The sequence below is a fragment of the Tenrec ecaudatus genome, chromosome 15 (assembly GCF_050624435.1).
Source record: "Tenrec ecaudatus isolate mTenEca1 chromosome 15, mTenEca1.hap1, whole genome shotgun sequence".
Classification (NCBI taxonomy): domain Eukaryota; kingdom Metazoa; phylum Chordata; class Mammalia; order Afrosoricida; family Tenrecidae; genus Tenrec; species Tenrec ecaudatus.
In genome coordinates, this window is record NC_134544.1 from 44656860 (window position 1) to 44677726 (window position 20867).

At 43.6% G+C, this 20867-nt stretch overlaps 1 protein-coding gene across 1 annotated transcript in view; it reads right to left on the minus strand.

Annotated features, from left to right (window-relative positions):
* Window positions 1–20867, minus strand: part of DSG2 (desmoglein 2) — a 54972-nt gene that overhangs the window by 19640 nt on the left and 14465 nt on the right. Inside the window, exons 2-8 of the mRNA XM_075532722.1 lie at window positions 14892–14927; window positions 12359–12493; window positions 10387–10548; window positions 10107–10251; window positions 8726–8892; window positions 5055–5192; window positions 4738–4923 (exon numbers count right to left, since the gene is read on the minus strand). Coding sequence (XP_075388837.1) covers window positions 4738–4923; window positions 5055–5192; window positions 8726–8892; window positions 10107–10251; window positions 10387–10548; window positions 12359–12493; window positions 14892–14927 — 969 coding nt within the window. The remainder of the gene's footprint in view (window positions 1–4737; window positions 4924–5054; window positions 5193–8725; window positions 8893–10106; window positions 10252–10386; window positions 10549–12358; window positions 12494–14891; window positions 14928–20867) is intronic.

Below are 20867 nucleotides of genomic sequence, written 5' to 3' on the forward strand. Positions count from 1 at the left end.
CCTCTAAATACTCCACTCTTTATGAAATGTAGTGGTTCATAATGCAATATAATCAGTGATGTAATCATCAGCATACTATTGTTTAACATCTGCTTTGCCACAGTGCTATAAAAGATTAATTCCTCTAAATACACCACTTTTTGTGATAAGTAGTTATTCATGTAACCAGTGATATTATCAATTGATCCTGGCATACATATTTCATGTTGGTATACATGGTTTATTTCCCTACTTTGCCATTTCGTTTTTAGAGGCATTTCTGTAGATTCTACAGTGGTCCACTATTTAGATGTCCTAATTAATAGGAGCCATGGTGGTGCGATGGGGTAAACACTGGCTGCTGGTGGCAAAGCTGGGCGTTCAAACCCACCAGCCCCTCTGAGGGCGAAAGCTGAGCGCATCTGCTCCCATCAAGATTTACAGCTTGGAAACCCTACGGAGGATCTCTGTGAGTCGGAATCAACCACGTGGGATTAACTTAGCCCTTCTGTTCGTCTTCAGAGTTATTTGAAATCATTAAGTACAATTAATACGCCTTTTTGTTATTGTTGAGTTCTTACTAAAAGAATTACTGACCTGAAGTATATTTCATTCCTATTGTGTGTGTATATGTTTCACTTTTCAAAAAACTGCCAAAATAGCTGTGCCATTTTACGTTCTCTCCAGTGATTTCTAAGGTTTCCAGTTTCTCTGTTTGCCGATGACACTGGGCGTGGCAATTCTTTATGATGACAGCCATTCTTGTAGGCATGTAGGAGGGATCGCACCACACTGTGGTTCTCATTTACTTTTTCCCTAAAGAGTTATGAGCATCGTCTCATACGTGTGTTTGCTAATTTGTGCATCTTTGTTGGCAGTACATTATTAAAAACATCTGTCAAAATCAGTTTTTAAAAATCGGGTTGTCTAAATTCCCTTTAGGTACCATACAACTGATTAGTGCTAGATGACCAGTTGCAAGTTAGGCAGCTGGAACCACTGCAGATAGTCTGGAAGACAGGTCTGATGAGCCACTTCCCAAGGGAAGCCCTTTCCACAGCCTTGGAAGGCCGGTGGTGCACCCATGGGACCGCATGAATCAGAGCAGACGCACCAGCAACTAACAACTTCCTTTTGAGAGAATTTTATTTGTTACCCTTACTTTTGCAAAACATTTTCATAATAAGTCTACAGTTTTCTCAATCTGCTGTTTTCCTTGTAATAGTTTTATTATGTTTTTATCCATGCCACTCTTGGTAGAAATGATGAGATCCTTTGTGCCAACAGGGTGCAGTCCCACCTCTTTGATTCATCACTGTCTGACTGTGTGTCACTTCTCTGTATGTGTGCTACATTCATCACTATATAACTGCTTCTCTTTACGTGTGTTACTGAGGACACTCTCCCAAGACATCATCATTATGGTTGAATTGATAATTCATGCTTAAAAATGGCGTGGGTTTTTATATAAGCAAGTAGATCTATTTTGTATCCAATGCTATGATCCATTTCTTCAGTGATCGTAGAATGCCCTCTCTCTTAAAACATAAGGTCATGTTAGTCTAGTTTCTTCTACTTCAGAGACAATAGTCTAAATGCATCAAGTCCCTACAAGAAAGGATACGTACAGCTATTCCCGTGAAACGTGGTGCCATTCTCTCCTATTAGCCATTGCTATCATTCTTATTTGTGACTTAATAAATCTAATGCTCTGAAAGTTGTACCTTTGTATTTTATTTTAAAATCTGGGAAGTTTATTCTACCACAAACCATTTTAAAATGTATTGATTTCAAGGTCTGTGATCCACCTTGAGTTTATTCTTGTGCATGGAGTGAGATAAGGGTCTTGCTTCATTTTTCTGCATGTTGATATCCATTTTTTCTAGCACCACTTGTTAAAGAGGGTATCTGCTTCCCATTTGATATTTTTGGGGCCCTTGTCAAAGATCAGCTGTGTGTATGCTGATGCTTTTATTTCTGGGTTTTCAGTTCTTTTCCATTGGTCTGAGTATCTGTCATTGTACCAATACCATGCAGTTTTGAGAACTGTGGCTGCATAGTATGTGCCAAAGTCAGGTAAAGCAAGCCCTCCCACGGTGTCCTTCTTCTTGAGGAGTTCTCTGCTAATTCTGGGCTTCTTCCCTCTCCATATGAAGTTGGTAATAAGTTTTTCCATTTCTTTGAAGAAAGATGATGGTAATTGTATCGGGATAGCATTAAACTTATAAAGTGCCTTTGGCAGAACTGACATCGTAACTATATTAAGTCTCCCAATCCAAGAGCATGGAATAGTCTTCCATTTGTTGAGGTCGCTCTTGGTTTCTTGTAATAGTGTTCTATAGTTTTCCCTATATAGATCTTTTGTTTTTTCAGTCAGGTGTATCCCTAGATATTTCAGTTTGTGTTTGGCTATTGTGAAGGGTACCACCTTTTTGATCTCTTCTTCTGAGGTCTTATCTGATGTGTATAACAGTCCGATGGACTTCTGTTTGTTGATCTTGTATCCTGCCACTCTGCCAAACTCTTCTATTGCTTCCAGTACTCCCCTTGTGGAACTTTTGGGATTTTCCATATATAAAATCATATCATCTGCAAATAACGATAGTTTCACCTCTTCCTTCCCCAGACGAATACCTTTGATATCACTTCTTTGCCTTATGCTGTTAGCTAAAACCTCCAGCACGATATTAAATAGGAGTGGAAACAAGGGGCATCCTTGTCTGGTTCCCTTTTTCAGTGGGATTGTGTTAGTCTTTTCTCCATTGACTATGACTTTGGCTGTTGGTTTTTCATATATAGCTTGTATTGTCTTGAGGAACTTTCCTTCCATTCCTATCTTCGCTAGTGTCTTAAACAGGAATTGGTGTTGGATGTTGTCGAATGCTTTTTCTGCGTCTATTGACAGAATCATGTGATTCTTATACTTTTTCATGTCAATGTGACGAATAATACTAATGGTCTTTCATATGTTGAACCATCCCTGCATCCCTGGTATGAATCCCACTTGGTCATGGTGAATTATTTGTTTTATATACTTTTGTATTCTGTTGGCTAGTATTTTGTTAAGGATTTTTGCATCAATGTTCATTAGGGATATCGGTCTGTAGTTCTCGATTCTTGTGGGATCCTTGCCCGGTTTGGGTATCAGAGTTATACTAGCTTCATAGAAGGAGTTTGCCATCTTTTTCTATGTTCTGGAAAAGTTTGTGTAGGATTGGTATTAGTTCTTCCCTGAATGCTTGATAGAAAAAAAGAGGACCTGATGCAAGGGGCTTAAGTGGAGAGCAAATGCCTTGAGAATGATTGGGGCAGGGAATGTATGGATGTGCTTTATACAATTGATGTATGTATATGTATGGATTGTGATAAGAGTTGTATGAGTACCTAATAAAATGTAAAAAAAGAAAAGAGGAGAAAAAAATGATTAGGGCAAAGACTGTACAGATGTGCTTTATACAATTGATGTATGTATATGTATGAACTGTGATAAGAATTGTATGAGCCCCAGTAAATTGTTAAAAAAATGTATTGATAGTTTTCCTTCATTTATTTTGGGAGATTAAAAATCATTCTTATGTTTTTTGTTTTGGGAAAAAAATAAGTGAGGTCCTAAGTTCCAAATGTAGACAGCTCCTATCTTTAATAAGTCTATCCAATTTTTAATTCACTTGGTTCCACTAAGCACAAGAGGCTAAAACATTTCAAAAGCTGATGCCCCATAATCTCACTGCCATCAGTTAGTTCTGACCCAGAGCGGCCTCAGAGGACAGAGCGGATGAGCCCTTCTTGGTTTCTGAGGCTGTAGGTCTTTACAAGTACAGGAAGTCTCATCTTTCTCCCAAGTGGTGACTGGTGCATTCAAACTGATGACCTAGTGGTTAGCACTCCCAATAAGTAATCCACTCCACCCCCAGGACTCCTGGCATCACACGTGTGGCTTTGGGAAACGCCCATTTCCCCAGTTCCATTCCATCAGACTTATTGATGTAGGGGCAGCCCTGGCATGTGATCTAAGAAAGAAGGAATCAGGGGCAGAAGGACATGACTTCTGTAGGTGTGGTCATAATCTATTACAGTGGAAGAGATCCCCTCAATACGTCTAAGTGAACAGGCTGGGGCTGTGGAAAGAGTGTGCATTTTAGAATGAGGCAAATCCAAATCTGAATTGTGGTGTGATTGTTAGGTAGTCTAGCGGAGGCGTTGGGGCGTCCATTACGCATGCCCAGAGGTCCCAGCTATGGAAACAAAGGAGTAACACACTGCACGTGCTCAGAGGTTCAGGTTTCCCGCCAGGCATGCGTGGGTGGGTGCTGCACCTGGATTGGCCCACCTGGGCCAGGTGAATTCAATTCAGCCAATGGGGTCCACCATGGGTTGTCCACCATGACTCCCCGCAGAATAACTGAAAAGGCAGGAGCCTGGAGCTGACCGTGTGACTCTGCGGGCAGTTTCCAGGCAGGCTGCACAGTTCGTGAGGAGCCCTGCGGGTGCCTGTGTAAAACTCACTTGGATCTCAAACCAGGCTTTGGTGTGAATTCTTTCTCACGCAGAGCCAAGGACCGAGGTAGATCTCTCCCCCTGAGAGCTTGAACATGGCCACTTACTAACTAACGAAGTTGAGCAAATAGGGTAGCCTTTATTTCAGACAATTCCGAGGCCTGGTAACTGAGTTTCCAAGCACTTACACAATGCTTTGGCTCAAACAATATTCGTTTCCTCCATCTTATCCCATCCCAATTTTGAAGGTTACCTACTTACCTTAATAAGAGTCACAATTCCTTCATTCGTGAGTGTATCAGTTTCTATATGGAAATAATTCGCTGCATGTCCTGACACAAATGTAAAATTTGCTAGCCAATTATCTGAGCCAACTTCATCGGAGTCAAACACTCTAATGCGCATGATTTCAACATTGGCTTGGTTTTCTTGAACAGACACTTCATACTGCAAAAGATGAACATATTTTATTGCCTTTAGAGATAGTAATGCAATACAAACTCAAGTAATATCTATATTTTTAGTTACAACTGAAGTAGAAATGAGGAAGCACATTTATTGGAGAAATAAATAGTTACCGCTTCATTTTCCACTACAGGTATATTGTCATTGACATCCAAAACACGGATCTGAACTTGAGCTTGTTTCACGGGTTTGTTTGTTATCTGTCCATTGCCGTCTCTTGCTTCGACAATCAAAGTATAGCTGCTCTGTTCCTGGGGAGCAAAGGAAAATATCCAAATGGGCTAAAAAAGAATTGCTTCCAAATCTGTCTGTCTTGTTTTGGTCCACTTCAACAAGTAGGAGCTGAGCCTCAGTTCAGTTAATTCATGACCAAGGTTCTCATAGAAAGATTCTGCTTATTTGTAGACAGAACTTTTATGAAAAGGGCAAACAAGACCTGATAATCAAATTCTGAACCATGTCGCTGGTGACCTAGTCGGACAAACTGCTAATTACAAGGTCAGTGGTTCAGACCCACTGGGAGGTGAGGGAGGGAGGTGAAGCTGTGTGTTCCAGTAGAGATTTCCAGGGAGCAGTCCTATACTGGCCCCTAGGGTCACAATGAGTCAGAGCTGACTCAATGTCAGTGAATTTGGAGGGCTTTTTTGAGTGAGGGTGTGTGAGTGTGTGTGGGGGGGGGGGGTGTGGAGGGGCAGGTTTTTTTTTTTCTTTTAACAATTTATTGGGGCTGATACAATTCTTTTCACAGTTCATACATATACATACATCAATTGTATAAAGCACATCTGTACAGTCTTTGCCCTAATCATTTTTTTCTTTTCTTCTTTTACATTTTATTAGGGACTCAAACAACTCTTACCACAATCCATACATATACATACATCAATTGTATACAGCACATCCATACATTCCCTGCCCCAATCATTCTCAAGGCATTTGCTCTCCACTTAAGCCCCTTGCATCAGGTCCTCTTTTTTCCCCCCCTCCCTCCCCATTCCCCCCTCCCTCATATGCCCTTGGTAATTTATACCTCGTTATTTTGTCATATCTTGCCCTATCCGGAGTCTCCCTTCCCCCCTTCTCTGCTGTCCCTCTCCCAGGGAAGAGGTCACATGTGGATCCTTGTAATCAGTTCCCCCTTTCCAACCCACTCACCCTCCACTCTCCCAGCATCGTCCCTCACACCCTTGGTCCTGAAGGTATCATCCACCCTGGATTCCTTGTACCTCCAACCCTCATATGTACCAGTGTACAGCCTCTGTCCTATCCAGCCCTGCAAGGTAGAATTCGGATCATGGTAGTTGGGGGGAGGAAGCATCCAGGATCTGGGGGAAAGCTGTGTTCTTCATCGATACAACCTCACACGGAGGGGCAGGTTTGAGATGATCAGGAGAGGAGTGTCTTGTAGCCTCGTCTGGCAAAAGGAGGGCTGTTTAAAATGTAACTAATTCTCCACTGGGTGGTGGATTGGTTTCATTGGTTCTTTCAACCCCATTTTTCATTCTCTGCTAAAAGTTTAGCAGAAACGAAAAATGAAACCCTGAGTCTCCAGGAATCCTTGGTCAGTGCAGGCAAAACTGGATGAAATTTGTCAAGCTATCTCTACAGAGATGATTTTTACATAACTTGGTCTCCAAAGTGAGAAGTCCCCGTGGTCTCCTACTCTGGCTGCACTTTGTCCACTTTTTAGGTCAGAGCTAGACACTGATACCAAGTGCAGGGAGCCGACGTGAGGCAGAACTCCTTCGTGAAGGGTAGGGTAGCTCGGGGGCCAACCTGCCTGCGTTCCGATTCTTACTTTGTCACTTACTACCCCTGAGTTTCCTTACTTACAAAGGGGGTAGTCATTAGATCGGCACCGGGTCCATTAAATGAGCTAATCCATGTAAAGGGCTTAGACCAATAAATAAGCAAGCAAAGCACCAAACTCACTGCTACGGAACTGATTCTGACTTAGAGTGACCCGATGGGGCAGAAAACACCTGCCTTGTGGGCTTCTGAGACTGTGACTGCTTATGGGACTACAAAGCCTCCTCTTTCTCCAGCAGAGCAGTTGGTGGGTTTGAACTGCTGACCTGGTTAGCAGCCCAATGATTAACCCAGTATGCCACCTGGGCTTCTCGGTAAATCATCACTCTAAAAACAAACTCACTGCCACTGAGTCGATGATGACTCTTGGAGACTCTATTGGACAGGGCAGAACTGCCCGTGTGTTTCTGAGACTGTCCCTCATTGCGGGAGTAGAAAGCCCTGTGTTTCTCCTGAGGAGCAACTGGTGGTTTCCAACTGGGGACCTTGCAGTTAGTAGCCCAACTTAAAACCATTTCGCTTCTAAGTCCTCAATAAATGATAGTGACTATTATGAACTGAGCTTTCTTGACTTAAAAGAGCAGCTGCTACAATTGCACTACCATTTCAAAGGAATGCTTTCCTTAAGTTTATGAGGGAGAGGTATAGAGTTTTAGCAGTAATAATATTCCTGGAGCCCAGGTGGCGCTATTGGGTAAGCATTGGACAACTAACTGAAAGGTCAGCAGTTCAAACCCAGCAGCTGCTCTGCAGGAGAAAGATGAGGCCGTCGGCTTTAGAGCCTCAGTTTCACAGCCTTGGGGACCCTACAGAGGGTTGCCATGAGTTTGAATCGGCTCAGTGGCAGTGGCTTATGGTGTTCTTGAATATTAGAAAGATCCACTTGGAATGTTGGGCACAACCTTGTCCTGCTCTGGGCAGAGTTGAATTCTTTTTTCAAACACTAAATTCTGCCCCCTGGGTGATGACCAGACAACACTGTATTTTTGTTGTTGTGATCAATGCTTTACTCAAATACAGTCAAAATCTTTGTACATAGCATCTTCTTTATGGTTTTCTTTCTCTTTTTAAATAAAAATCCAACTCCATCCCGTCCCCACCAGCTACTGAATTTCCCTTCCAATTTGGGATTTCCAGAAACTGTCTCTCCAATATTATTATTTTATGACATCACTGACTTGATGTCAGCGAGAGTGGTTTTCAGTTTGGAGCAGCATGCCTCCTCTGTATACATGTCAGCATGGGAGATTGTTTTCAAGTTTCATGATACTCACAGCCATTGAACCAATGCTGACTCATAGTGACCCCCGCCCCCACCCCCTGTGGGTTTCTGAGACTCATTAACAGTTTATGGGGGTAGAAAGCCCAGTCTTTTCTCATTGGAGCTGCTGGTGGTTTTGAACTGCCGACCATGCAGATCACAGCCGAACTCGTAATCACGGGCTCCATCAGTTTCATTATCAAGCCACAAATTGCGGATGGTGGCCTTAGGATTCTCTAATACATAGAATCTTGACTGGAGAGGTTCTAGAACAGCACTGATCATGAGCAATTTACAAATTTCTAGTGGCTAATTATGAAATATAAAAAGAAGAAAGTGACATACATGTAAAAATGTGTATTTATTTTACCTGTGATATCCTAAATTATATCATTTCAGCATGGAATCTACATAGCAAGGAAATACATTATTTTCATTCTTTTTATTTTCAGATTGGTCCCCAACTTGGTGTGTATTTTAGATTTACAGTACATTTTAGTGGAGACTAGTCATGTTTCCGGTGCCGACAGACACATGGGTTTAGTGGCTACCACTTTGGTTAGTGGTGAGCACCCCCCTAGAAGGAGACAACCTGAAACATTCTCCTATGAAGAAAGGCTGGAGATCAAAGGAAAAAGGAAAAAAAGAAACAGGGAAGAGATACTGGAAAGGGCAGTAGTGTCTAAATGACAGACAGCATAAAATATCACTTACTTCTCTGTCCAACTTAAAGGATGTTGTAGAGATCTCTCCCGTGTCTTTATTTAAGTGAAACACTGGAGGGTAGTTGGGCTCCTGGGAAACAATCTTATATGAAATTTTAGAATTCATAGTGTTGGGCTCATCTGCATCTGTGGCGTTGATTTTGATCACAATCGTATCTGGCATTAGAAACAGAAGTGTCTGAGCATGTTTACAGGTTATTATTTCCTTTATAATTTCAACTTATCCCAAGAAGGATTTCAGGTGCTTATCAAAATCATATATGTAGAGTTCAGAAATACCAAAAAAAAAAAAAAAAAAGTACTAGATCAGGAAATCAACATGAGGTGAGTGTGGGAATCCAAATGAAAGATCAAGATGGAGCTGAGGTTAGCTGTCAATTCCTAGGGTGAAATCCTAACAGCTTGCTAATAGGAGGGCCGCAAACTTACTTATAATACTTCTAGAAGAAAAAAAAATACTTCTAGAAGTCCATACAAAGGAAGCAGCATCATTAGATGTTCAGAAAATGACTAAAAGAAGCTGCACTTGTCTTAGGTCACTGTGGGTGAGGGAGGAAGAATTTCTGCATAAAGGCACTGAGTTCATGGTTAGGGAGGCGGAACCGTGTGGAGCGGGAGGCAGTCATGGTGGACAACACAAGGACAGTCCATGAGAAGTTGCTTAGTTGGTGAATGTGCTGTTGTGTATATTTTTGCCAAAAATTGAAAAAAAAATTACACCAATAACAAGGAGTACAGGGAAAATGTTCTAAAATTGATTGCGGTAACGATTGTACAGCTCTTCTTGATATGGTTTAACTTGTATGGTGTGTGGATGAAGTGCCAATAAAAGAGTTCTTAAGTAAATAAATCCTATAATTCTGTAAAATGTACAATTCCGATGTGTATTAAGATAAAAACAAATCAGAAATATTACTATTGTTTATATTTAGGAAAATATCTCTCTTATGAGTTTTCATATAGAACATTTCCTGGAACAAGACTGGCAATGAACCCTACAGAACAAATCATTGAATTGCGGGGCCAGCAATTTATAGCCAGGGGCCCAAATATCACCAGCCACCCGTTTTAAAATAAAGTTTTATTGAAATGGGCTATGCCCATTGTATCTATGTGTCGCCAGTCACTGCTTTAATGAATGGTTGCCACAGACATCTATCTATTGCCTATATCTATTTCAGGGGTGCAAAAGATATCATGTAAGGTATTTTGAACTCATTACTAAAGAGCAGTTTTCAACTTAGTTTATGATTCTCTGTCCCGTGGGTGAGACTCAGCTTCCATTATGGTAAGGGACTTCATGATCAGCCTACGAAGGGGACACGATAACCTTAGGGGTAGGTTCATTTAGAAAATCCACATCTTCTTACCTGCAGCGCTCAGCTCTTCAACAGACCCAATAAAGACATCCTGTGTGAACACGGGCTCATTGTCATTGATGTCGAGGACTTTAATTCGTAGTTCTATGGGTTTTTCTAGGTTGTTTCCATTTTCATCCAAAGCATAACCTATGAGCTGAAATGGTGGCATGCATAATAACGAGAAGTTAGATGGAAGCCAAGGTCATTGAACTGCCAAAATAATAAAGACAACCCAGTAAATCAAAACCTAAGAATAATTACAAACTTTTAAATATAAAATAATGCTTACCAGGAAAAACGGTGTTTCTTCTCGATCCAGAATCTTGGTGATGTTTAATTCTCCGGTGTCTTTATTGAACTCAAAAATGTCAAAGGGAGGCTCTGTGATCCCTTTGCCGGTATACTTGTACGTGATTTTCAGTCTCCTTTCTTCTGCAAGGTCAGAATGAATCTAACACAGAAATAACACAGGAATGCCTAAAGTGTCATTCTCCGCACTCTACAGCTGTACTTTTTAAATGGACAGTTCCGCACGGAAGTTGTCCTGATGCTCAGGTGAGAGAGGCCACAGGATGAGGGTGCAAGAGCACAAAGGCACATTTGAGAAACTGGATCCAAATCCTGCCTCGGTCACTCACTAGTTATGTGACACCAACACTTACTTTTCGGTGCCTTATTCAATTTTCTGTTTCTGTAAAGTGGAGGAAACAATATCGCTTACCTCTCTCTGGTAGCATAGTGTGGTTATGAGTTCTGCTATGATTCGTAAGGTGGGCAGTTTGAAACCACGAGTGTTCCCAGGGAGAAAGACAGGCTTTCTACTCCCTTAAACAGTTACCGTCTTGGAAACTGGGCAGGGGCAGTTCTACCCTGTCCTGTAGGGTAGCTGAGTTGGCATTACTTGAGACCGTGAGTTTTGTTTTTGTTTTAAAAAAAAATTTTAGCTCTTAGGGTTCTTGTGAAAATGAAGAGATGGCTGGGATACATGTTGAAGAGCGTAGATTTTAAATTAAACACATATGGTAAAAATTGCAGTCAAAACCACACCCATGGGCCCATTTGACTGTCTGGAACTATAAACAGGACGTCCTTCTATAAAACCAAACTCACTGCCATCAAGTCTGTTCCAATTCCTAATGGCCCCAGAGGGTTTCTGAGGTGGCAAACCTGTATGTGAGCAGGTCGCCTCATCGTTCTCTCGAGGAGAGGCAGGGAGGCTGGGACCAGCCTTGTGGTTAGCAATCCAACCCCTACCCAACAGTGTCCCCAGAGCTCTCGAACAGGCAAGGCCAGCGGGCAATTTAATAATGTTTCTAACCCGCTGGGTCTTGCCGAGTGACCGTTGTTAGCTTCAAGAGAGAATCTGTTCTCCCTTGATTCCTCATTAGCACGTGGTTGCTGTAGTTGGTTCCCAGTTGATGGCTACTTCTTCCTCCAGCTATCCCTGAAACCACCCCCACCTGCACCACCGGCCCTTCTTTGTCCCGACACTTCAGGATGAGCCACCCAGTTCCCACAGGTGCCCCTGTGCTCTGCAGTTGGGAGATGCACTGAGAATAACTCAGGGAGTAGGGGCCGGCCCTTCCCCTCCACTCCACCCACACTGCCCAGTCTCATGATTACTTTTCACTGAACTAGAGCCTGTCTCCTCCCCCTCCCCCAAAGTGCATGCATACCTGCATACACAAACTTCATCCTAAAGATGAAAGCAATCCAACAGGAGCATTATAGTATTTCATTAACATTTTAAGGTGAACCCCAAAGTCTTGTCACATATTTTCCCCACACACAGTTTTACTGGCATATAATCCACATATACAAATCATTAGTTCAATCACATCAAGAAAATTGTATCGCTATCACCACAATCAGTTTTAGAACATTTTCTTCATTCTTGGACTCTTCATTAGTAGCTCCCCATTTCCCCCAGCCTCCCTTGCCACGCCCCAAAGGACCTTTACACCTGCTACCGTCTCTATAGATTTACCTATCCTGGTTTTCACATACATTTAAAAAACAAACAAAGGAAATAGAAGGTACCACAACATAAAAACCTCTACTGAAAGAAAGCAGACCATATTAAAAACTGGACCAAGTTTGCGTGGCTCGTGAGGGAGCGCACATGACACGGTGCTCACTGCATGTGCAGCCTCCCACGCTCCACTGCCTGCCACAGGATCACACGGCTACTGAAAACCCCGGTCTGGCCTCACACTTATTTTAATAAAACACAAGGATTTCCGGTTAGTCCTTCAACACACCTTGGCAATTGGATTCTTCTTGGACAGATTCTCTCCTTCTCGAAGCGCCACAGGGGCGGTGATCCAGGCCCGCTTCTGCCGAACAAGGTGAGTTTGTGTAGGAAGCAGCTTGTTTTCCTTCCTTGTGTTGAAGGTCTGCAATAGGACACGATTGAAAGAAACAAACCAATTCCAAACCCATAATGCTATAATGTCAAGGGTTGTCTATAAGCTAGGAAAGCAGAAGGGTGTTGTTTAACCCTATGGAATGCAAAAGGCTCACGAAGTAAACTAGCAATTTTATAAATTGGCAAATCAAAAAGAGTATACCAATGACCCATGTCCAGTTCCTCTTTTGACAATGAAATCTCATTGGTGCTGGAAAAGCAGATGCAAAGCACAGTGGATTGTCAAAATAAACATTGAAACAAATCTGACTTGGAAGAATTACAGCCAGAATGATCCTTAGAGGCAGGCCAGCATGGCGAGACTTTGTCTCACGGACTCTGGATCGATTAACAGGAGAGACTAGTCCCTTGAAAAGGACACTATTCTTGGTAAAGTGGAGGGGTAGCAAGAGAGAGAAAGCTCTTTGACAGAGGGACTGACACAGTGGCTGCAACAACGGGCTCAAACATGAGGATGGCACAGGAGCGGGTGCTCTTCGTTCTGGTGGATGTAGGGTTGCCATGACCTGGAATGGCATCTAATGATAAGACACACCCCCCCAACAAGACTAAGGCGAGTGTGGCTACAGTGGCTGGTGGCCACACACTGATGGCAGAGACATGTTTAAAGATGTTTGATTTAGAATAAGTGCACACACGAGTTACTAACGACCTGTGATATGCTCACGAGACAACTTTGCTTTGTTGAAAGTCATGGACACTAGAAGACCCTGCTGCTGAAAATCAGGGATTACAGCCTTCAATATGGATTGAAACTTTATGTAAAGGAAAAATGTCTTCACAACTGGATCAAGAGACCACATGATAATGAAAGGAGAAAAGACCGAGGCTGACAAGGATTTCCTTTTGTTTGGATCTTCAATCGGCGCTCATGGAGGCAGCGGTCAAGAGATCAAATGATGCACTGCATTGGTCAGATCTGCGACAGAGACCTCGTGAGAGTGCAGAAGAGTAAGGATGTCCCTTGGGGATTAAAGTGTGCCTGGCCCAAACCAGGGTCTTTTCAATCACCTTATATCAGCGGTTCTCAACTTGTTGGTGGCGACCCCTTTGATGAAGTAGCAACGAAAATAATTTTATGGTTGGGGGTCACCACCACACGAGGAACTGTCTGAAAGGGTCGTGGCGTGAGGAAGGTTGAAAAGCACTGCCTGATATGCATGTGAAAACTGGACAATGAATCAGGAGGACTGAAGACGTGGTGCTGGCCAAGAATACGGAAAGTACTCCAGTTGCCAGCCCAACGACTCTGTCTTGGCAGATGCACAGCCAGAATGCTCTTGAGAGGCAGGCATGGCAAGACTTCATCTGATGCACTCTGGCCATATGATCAGGAGAGACCCATCCTTGCCAAAGGGCATCGTGCTTGGTAAGAGAAGGGCAAAGAGGAGAAGGAAGCTCCTGGACGACATGGGCTGGCACGGAGGCTACAGTCATGGGCTCAAATCTAAGAAGCACCGTGAGGAAGCACCGTGGGCAGTGCTTCTTCCTGTTGCTCCTGGGGCCGGTCTGACTGGAGGGCATCCCTCTGTGACCTGGAACCTCAGGAGCAATCCTAACTTACCTCCATGTGTGCGTATTCACAACGAGGGGGAAACTTCAAGTTGTCCACTATCTTTTGACACACTTTCTGGGTAAGGTTTGCATAGCCGCTCCTCAGGAAGAGGTCATGCACATTTTGCTTCCAGTTATCTGGTTCAATCCCTTCAATGGACGATTGCTTAACCTCAGTGTTTCCTACTTCCCCTTTCTTCTAGTTTCATTTTTCCATGAAGTTTTTGAAGTCCCCTTCTGTGTGTATCTGTGTGTGTGGCATTTTGTGTGTCATCTAAGGAAAATTGTAATACAATATACCTAGTATTGTAAGAACTGAAATGATGACGAGATTAGGTTCATTTTATCATTTTACTCACTTTCTTATTCTATGTTACATGTCTCATATTTCAAAATATTTACATGGTTGTAACTAGATTTTTGATGTCTTTTTATTTTAAAAAATTTATAACAAAAAAGCTACTATTTAAAATGATAATATTAAAGTTTACAATGCAAAAATATAAAGTCTCCTACCTTCTCACTTATATTTAAGAGTCTGGCTAACAGTTTGAAGACTCTCTTTTATGGTCATTTTATGGCAATAAAGTCTTCATTCAATACTTTATCATGGTCATTTTTCCATGTGCCAGAAATTACTTTACCTCCCCCCAAGGAAGATCATTTAGACTGTTAAAGAGGCTACCCTGGGCATGCCTGACTCTTGTCCTGTCACTGTCCTCAAGTCATGTGAACTCTAATCCAGAAAAGCACAGCCAACTTATCTTTCAATCTGAGTCCAAAAAACAGCAATCTTCCCCGTGGTTCCTTACCTCTAAGTGAAGTCCATTTCCGAAGTTAAAGCAGATCTGTAAAATAAAATGATTTATTTAGAACGTAATAGTTTATCACCAAATTCAGTTTAAATGTATTATTAATGAACAATCGACTGCTTACATACTAGCAACAACCAGAACAAATTTAGCAACCATCATTATCACCTCTTCCAAAATAGACATGTTTCAATTTTCCTGTTTGCCTTCTTCCAATACCAGCACCAGAGGAACGAGTCTACGTTCTCTATAACCCATGCTGTCTTCTGGAAATTTCAGAAAACAAGTATCTTTCCAAAGTAACACACAAAAGCAGAAAACAAATGCTTTTGCCTCAGTCACTGCCTAATCATCCTTTTTTGGTTTTCATCTATTGTATAAGAATTACTTATGATCTGTTTCAGTTAGAATGTTCAGTTTTGTGTGCTGTGTTTGCATCTTAATTTCAGGCGACACTGAGCCATGAAATCTGGGTGTTCTAGCCTGGGGATATACATCTTCTATGTTTCTTTGGGAGTCTCTCTCACAAAACACATTCTTATTTTAGACCTTTGCCCCCACCTGTGGGCCTCTTTGGTAATGTCGGGAGACATGTTTGGCTGGCACACTGGGGATTGTCGGGTGATTGCTGCTGGCATGTACTGAGTAGAGATCAAGGCTACCCCTCAGCATCCTACCACCCATGGTACATCCTCTTGCCACCCCCTCTTAGAGAGGGTCTGTATGAGGCATTCGCTAACACTGGGAAGGGTCCATTTTACCTGGGGAGCCTTCACCTTTCCCCCTTTCTTCCTCCTCCTCTATCTCCATCCCCCCCAAAGAGCAACTCAAAGAGAATGGATGTTTAGCCTCCAGCTTGAACTTCTTCAGACAGATGGACAACCCTCACTCAGCTTCTGTCTTACTGCCTGGTATATTTATTATTTCTTTCTCATCCTGTGTACGTTTGCCTCGTCAGCACTATCCACAGATGTCTCCGACAAAACTGTGCTCCCAAACGTGCGCATTTTCAAGGGCGGAAAGGAAAGAATGAAGGACAGTACTGCCGGGGCGGAGCACGTCCATGACATTCTGAAGACAGACCGATAACTGACTCCACCGTTTTTCAGTGTCTAGTCATCAGAGAACATTCTGAGAGTCAATATAAGTGGGCTTCATCAATTGTGTGGAAAGATCGTATGGTCTTTTATCTTCTTTATGTAATTTAAGAAATGTGTGTGTTCTCATTGTCTTCTAACCCCGTTTCCCACAAATGTATTAAAGTCTCCTCCTCTATCCCTTTCCCAGGTCTCTAGCCAGCAGTCTCTGTGCTCTGGTGCAGGCTGTCCGGGGGTCAATATTCACCACTTTCATCTTCCTGGGCTGAACAACAACACACCAGACTCACTGCCATTGACTGATCCTGACGCAAGCCACCCTGGAGCACAGAGTAGAATGGCGGGGGTAGGGGGGTGGGGGTGGGAGGTGTTTCTGTGGCTATAACTGGTTTTGTTTAGCACACACTTTAAAGGGTCTTAATGTGGGACGGGGGGGGGGGGGCAGAGGGAGGTGAGGCTCTTGCAGAGATTCCTAAGGAAATGTCAGGGTTTTTTGCTTTTTTGTTTAATATAATTTTCCCTTAACAGTCCTTGGGTAGCTAAAAGTTTCCATCTTTTTTTGTGTGTCCGTGGACAGCGATCTTGGTCCAGAGTTTTGATTTTAGTATGTGCACTTGCCTCCCCGAGATCAGCTTCCTCTAAGGCAGTGGTTCTCAACCTGTGTGTCGTGACCCCTTTAGGGGACAACCAACTCTTTCACAGGTGTTGCCCGATTCCTAACAGCAGCAAAATGACAGTGATGAAGTAGCAACAAAAATAATTTTATGGTCGGGGGGGTCATCACAACATGAGGAACTGTATGAAAGGGTCGTGGCATTAGGAAGGTTGAGAACCACTGCTCTAGGGCTACATTTGGTGCTCCACGGCTTGAACTGCTATGGGAATCACGTGGAGGCAGCTCCCTACCCTCTCCCACTTTCCTGTCTGCCAACCCCATCCTGCCCACCGCCTAGAGATCACTTCAGCTGCTCGAGTAACTGTCGTGATGTCCATTGCATCGGTCCCAGGAGCTGCTGTCCTCCTCAGATCACGGCCCGCAGGGAGGAGAGTTTCCATAACTCTCATGGGAACGTCTGTCACCGTCTCCACTTGGTCTGAATTGTCATGTTCAAGATCATAGCTATCTCTGTTGCTACAGCCTCGGGGAGGGGGGGCGGGGGGCAGTCATCCCGTGAACTGCAATGACTGCAATCACGATAGGTGTAGTCTCTTGGTGGTAGTGTCTCCTGTGTCTTGCTCGAAAGCTGTCTACGTCTACGGAGACTATCCATTCTCTCTTGGGTCAAATAAACATCTCTGTGGGAGGGCAGGGGTTCCCTTGGTGCCTCCACAACCATCTCTTCTACATGATACAGGGGCTCTTCCTCCAAGTCCACTGCTGCTGCGCACTGGTCTTTTAGCAGGTGGGCTGCCACTTCGTGGTGGAGGTCCTCTTTTTACTGGAAGTTGTCCCCTGGAATACTTCCTATTAAAATCTTATTAATAGCCATCGCCATCCATATGACCACCCTCATGTGAAGGGGGTCCCTAGTTCCTCCACTGCCTCCTCTTTCACATCCAAATGTTGGTTTCGTGGCTCTTTGAGCTTGACTGCTTTTCCACCATAGGACTTTCCATTGATATCTTGGTCTGTATCTGGAGCTTCTGTTGGGCTTTGAGAGGCAATACAAGCATGTCCTCTGATTTGTTTGTTTCTTGGTCTTTCATCAGGGGTACTTCCATAATTCACCCACATTTGCAAAATGATTCTTTGAGGGCAATCTCGTTTGTCTGTGTTGAGCCCACCAACCTAGAACTTTCCAGGCCCATCAGCTTCAACCTTCCTCGTGAATTGTCACGAGGAGACGACTGTTCCAAGCTTTCATGAGCCCACCGACAGGCACTTCAGAGTGACCCACCCAGCACAAGGCCAGGGTTCCGTTAGCAGTATGAAAGAGACTAGAACTCTTGACAGGAATAGAACACCTCATCTTCTTTTATGCAGCAGCCAAGGGTTTTTAAATGCCGACCTTGAGGATAGCAGCCCAATGCATAACCCACCATACCCCCAGGGTTCCCTGGGTCCCATGAAAGGAAGTAATGATCACATGTTATTTTAAGTGGACATTATTATTCTGATCAAGTAGCATGCATCTCACTAGGGTGTCAATGAGGGCCATTCTGTAGCCCTCAAAGAGAAAGTGAACGCTTTGAAGGAGAATCTTCATCTGTTCTTACTGCAATTTATGTTTTAGATGTTATTTATTAAGAAATGTCAGGATTCGTAGCATGTAGGGTCTTAAAGGCTTGAAGATAAATAAACGGCCACCTAGCAGGGAAGCAACAAAGCCCACATGGAAGAAGTACACCAGCCTATGTGATCACGAGATGTTGATGGGATCAGGTGTTAGGCATCAGAAGACCCCAAACAAACTAATACATTGATGTAGATGATGTAGGTCAGAGTGGACACCCAAGGTCATCTGGAGATAATTGGACATTCCCTCACAGAAGGGTCACGGCCAGGGTGAAGATAGCACCGATGGAACACACATATTCCTCTAGTTCTTTAATGCTTCCTCCTCCCACTATCATGACCCCAGTTCTGCCTTACTAGTCCGGTTAGACCAGAGCACATACACTGGTACAGGTAAGAGCTCTCGACACACAGAATGCAGGACAGATAAACCCTTAGGCATAGCATTGAGAATAGTATGAATCCCATGAGGGTGGGGATACGGTGGAAGAAGGGAGAGAAAAGGGGAACCGACTACCATGATGTATAATTCCCTGCCTCCCCAGGGGGATGAACAAGAATAATGTGGATAAAGGAAGGCAGTGGGCAGGGTAAGGTATCAAAATAATAATTTATCATTTATCAGGGGGCAATGAAGGTTGGAGGGTTGGGGAGAGAGGGAAAAAAAGAGGACCTGATATCAAGGGCTCAAACAGAACGAAAGAATTTTGAAAATGATGAAGGCAACATATGTACACATGTGCTTGATACAATTGATGTATGGATTATTAGAAGAGCTGTAAGATCCCCCAATAAAATTATTTATTTATAATTTTATAAAACGTTGGGAATCACATGGTTGTAACACTGACACTTCTTAAAACTTCACGCTGCATTTTATTTACTGGGGATCTTGTTAACATGAAGATTCCGGGGCTTTAAGGAGTCGGGCAAATGGCCACTGAGGAGTTGGAATGGGGAGTGGAGGGGAATTGCCAGGTGCCTGGAAAGAGCCCAGGTGGCGCAGCGGATCGTGTTGGGCATTCAGTGAATGTACACTTGTGATATGTGCACTTCTCTGGGTACTACAGGGTAAAAAAAAATGAGGTACTTCTTAAAGCTTCAGCGACCTGATAATAAAGGCCACGTGGTTTGGCCATTTGTATGTTCACAGCATTTATTACAAATGCTTTAAAAATAGTGCGGTCATCTGAAGTACAGGCTCCACACTCGGACACCTTCATCTCTCCCTTTTCCTCCTCCTCTACCCCTCCCCCCACCCCAACAGCACTGCACCAACACTCTGCCAAGCGTGGTTTGAGGAAAGGGTTCAGGCCTTAACTACTCTTCACTAAAGTATGTACGGTCATTTGGCTATCTTGCCTTTGGAGTCTATCCACAGAACACATGCTTTACTTAGACCGCAGCTTCTCAACTCTCCCTACACTCCAATCCTGGGGAATCTTGGGTAAGGTTCATACACACTTTTGGTTGTCATGACTGGGGACAGCAGGGCTCATTGCCACTAGTACCTATACTGGTCAACATCGTGCCATTCCCTGGGCCGCATCCCAACCCCAACACCACTGCCGAAGATGAGCTGGTCTCAAATGACCAACTCCGAGGTTCAGACTCAAGTGTCTCTGACGGGAAGTTGGAAGCTATCATCATAAGGGTCAGAAACCAACCAACCAAACTCACTGCCATCGGGTCGATTCCTGTGGGTTGCCAAGACACGCAAGCTTTCTGGGACTTGAAAGTCCCTGCTTTCTCCCTCACTGGCTGGTCTTGGGGCTAGCAACCCAACAGAGCACCCCGACGACAGTAGGGTCACCTGGTTGTACAAATTCCACAGGGTGCTGGTGACTGTGCGTGTCCAGGTTGACAGCATGCAGGGGGTATAAATGGTATTGGCCTCCCCCCTCCTTTCGCCAAGGTCCCCTTGCCTAGTGCCAGCTCTAGGTTGAAGCGGCCTCTTGGGGGAGTTTGTAGAGGTTTTGAAACATGAGCGTGCTTGGATGAGAGGACGGTTCCGGCTCACCCCAATCATGGCATTCATGATGCCGTTTGTCCTCAGAAGGACTTGACAGAAGCATGCCACGTGTGACATGCCTGGAAGTCCAAAGGAGAAAAATATCCAAAGTAGTAACATTTTCAGATGAACCAGGACAATCTTTCCAAAGTGCTTTCAACATATTAAATGTTTTTCTTTCTACCAATACATCTTGTAAACACTGGCCTTACCTATAATGGGCAAGATTTTTTTTTTTGACAAGGCAAAACGAAAGGTCAAGTCTCATTGTCAAAACACACTGTATCACTGAGCTTTTGTTCTGCGGCCAGCAAAGACTTCCAGCCCCACAGTCACCCGGATGAATGCAATCTGAGGATTTGAGTCACTGGCAGTTATCGGAAGTCTTGCTTCTTCGGTGAAGCACTGGGAAATCTTTCTTCTGTGCTCCTGGATTCCGTGCAGAGGCAGTCCCTTAAGCTTTCATTTCTCAAATGAGTAGACACTCTGGTTATAACGGAGGCAGCCCAAGAACTTATATTTCCATCCAACCGGAGTTAGCTTTATAGAGAAGGCGAGTGGTGTGGTAAATAGGCCATTGTCGGTATTCATATAGAAATGATCCAATATCTTCCCGAGGTTTTAAATTCAAG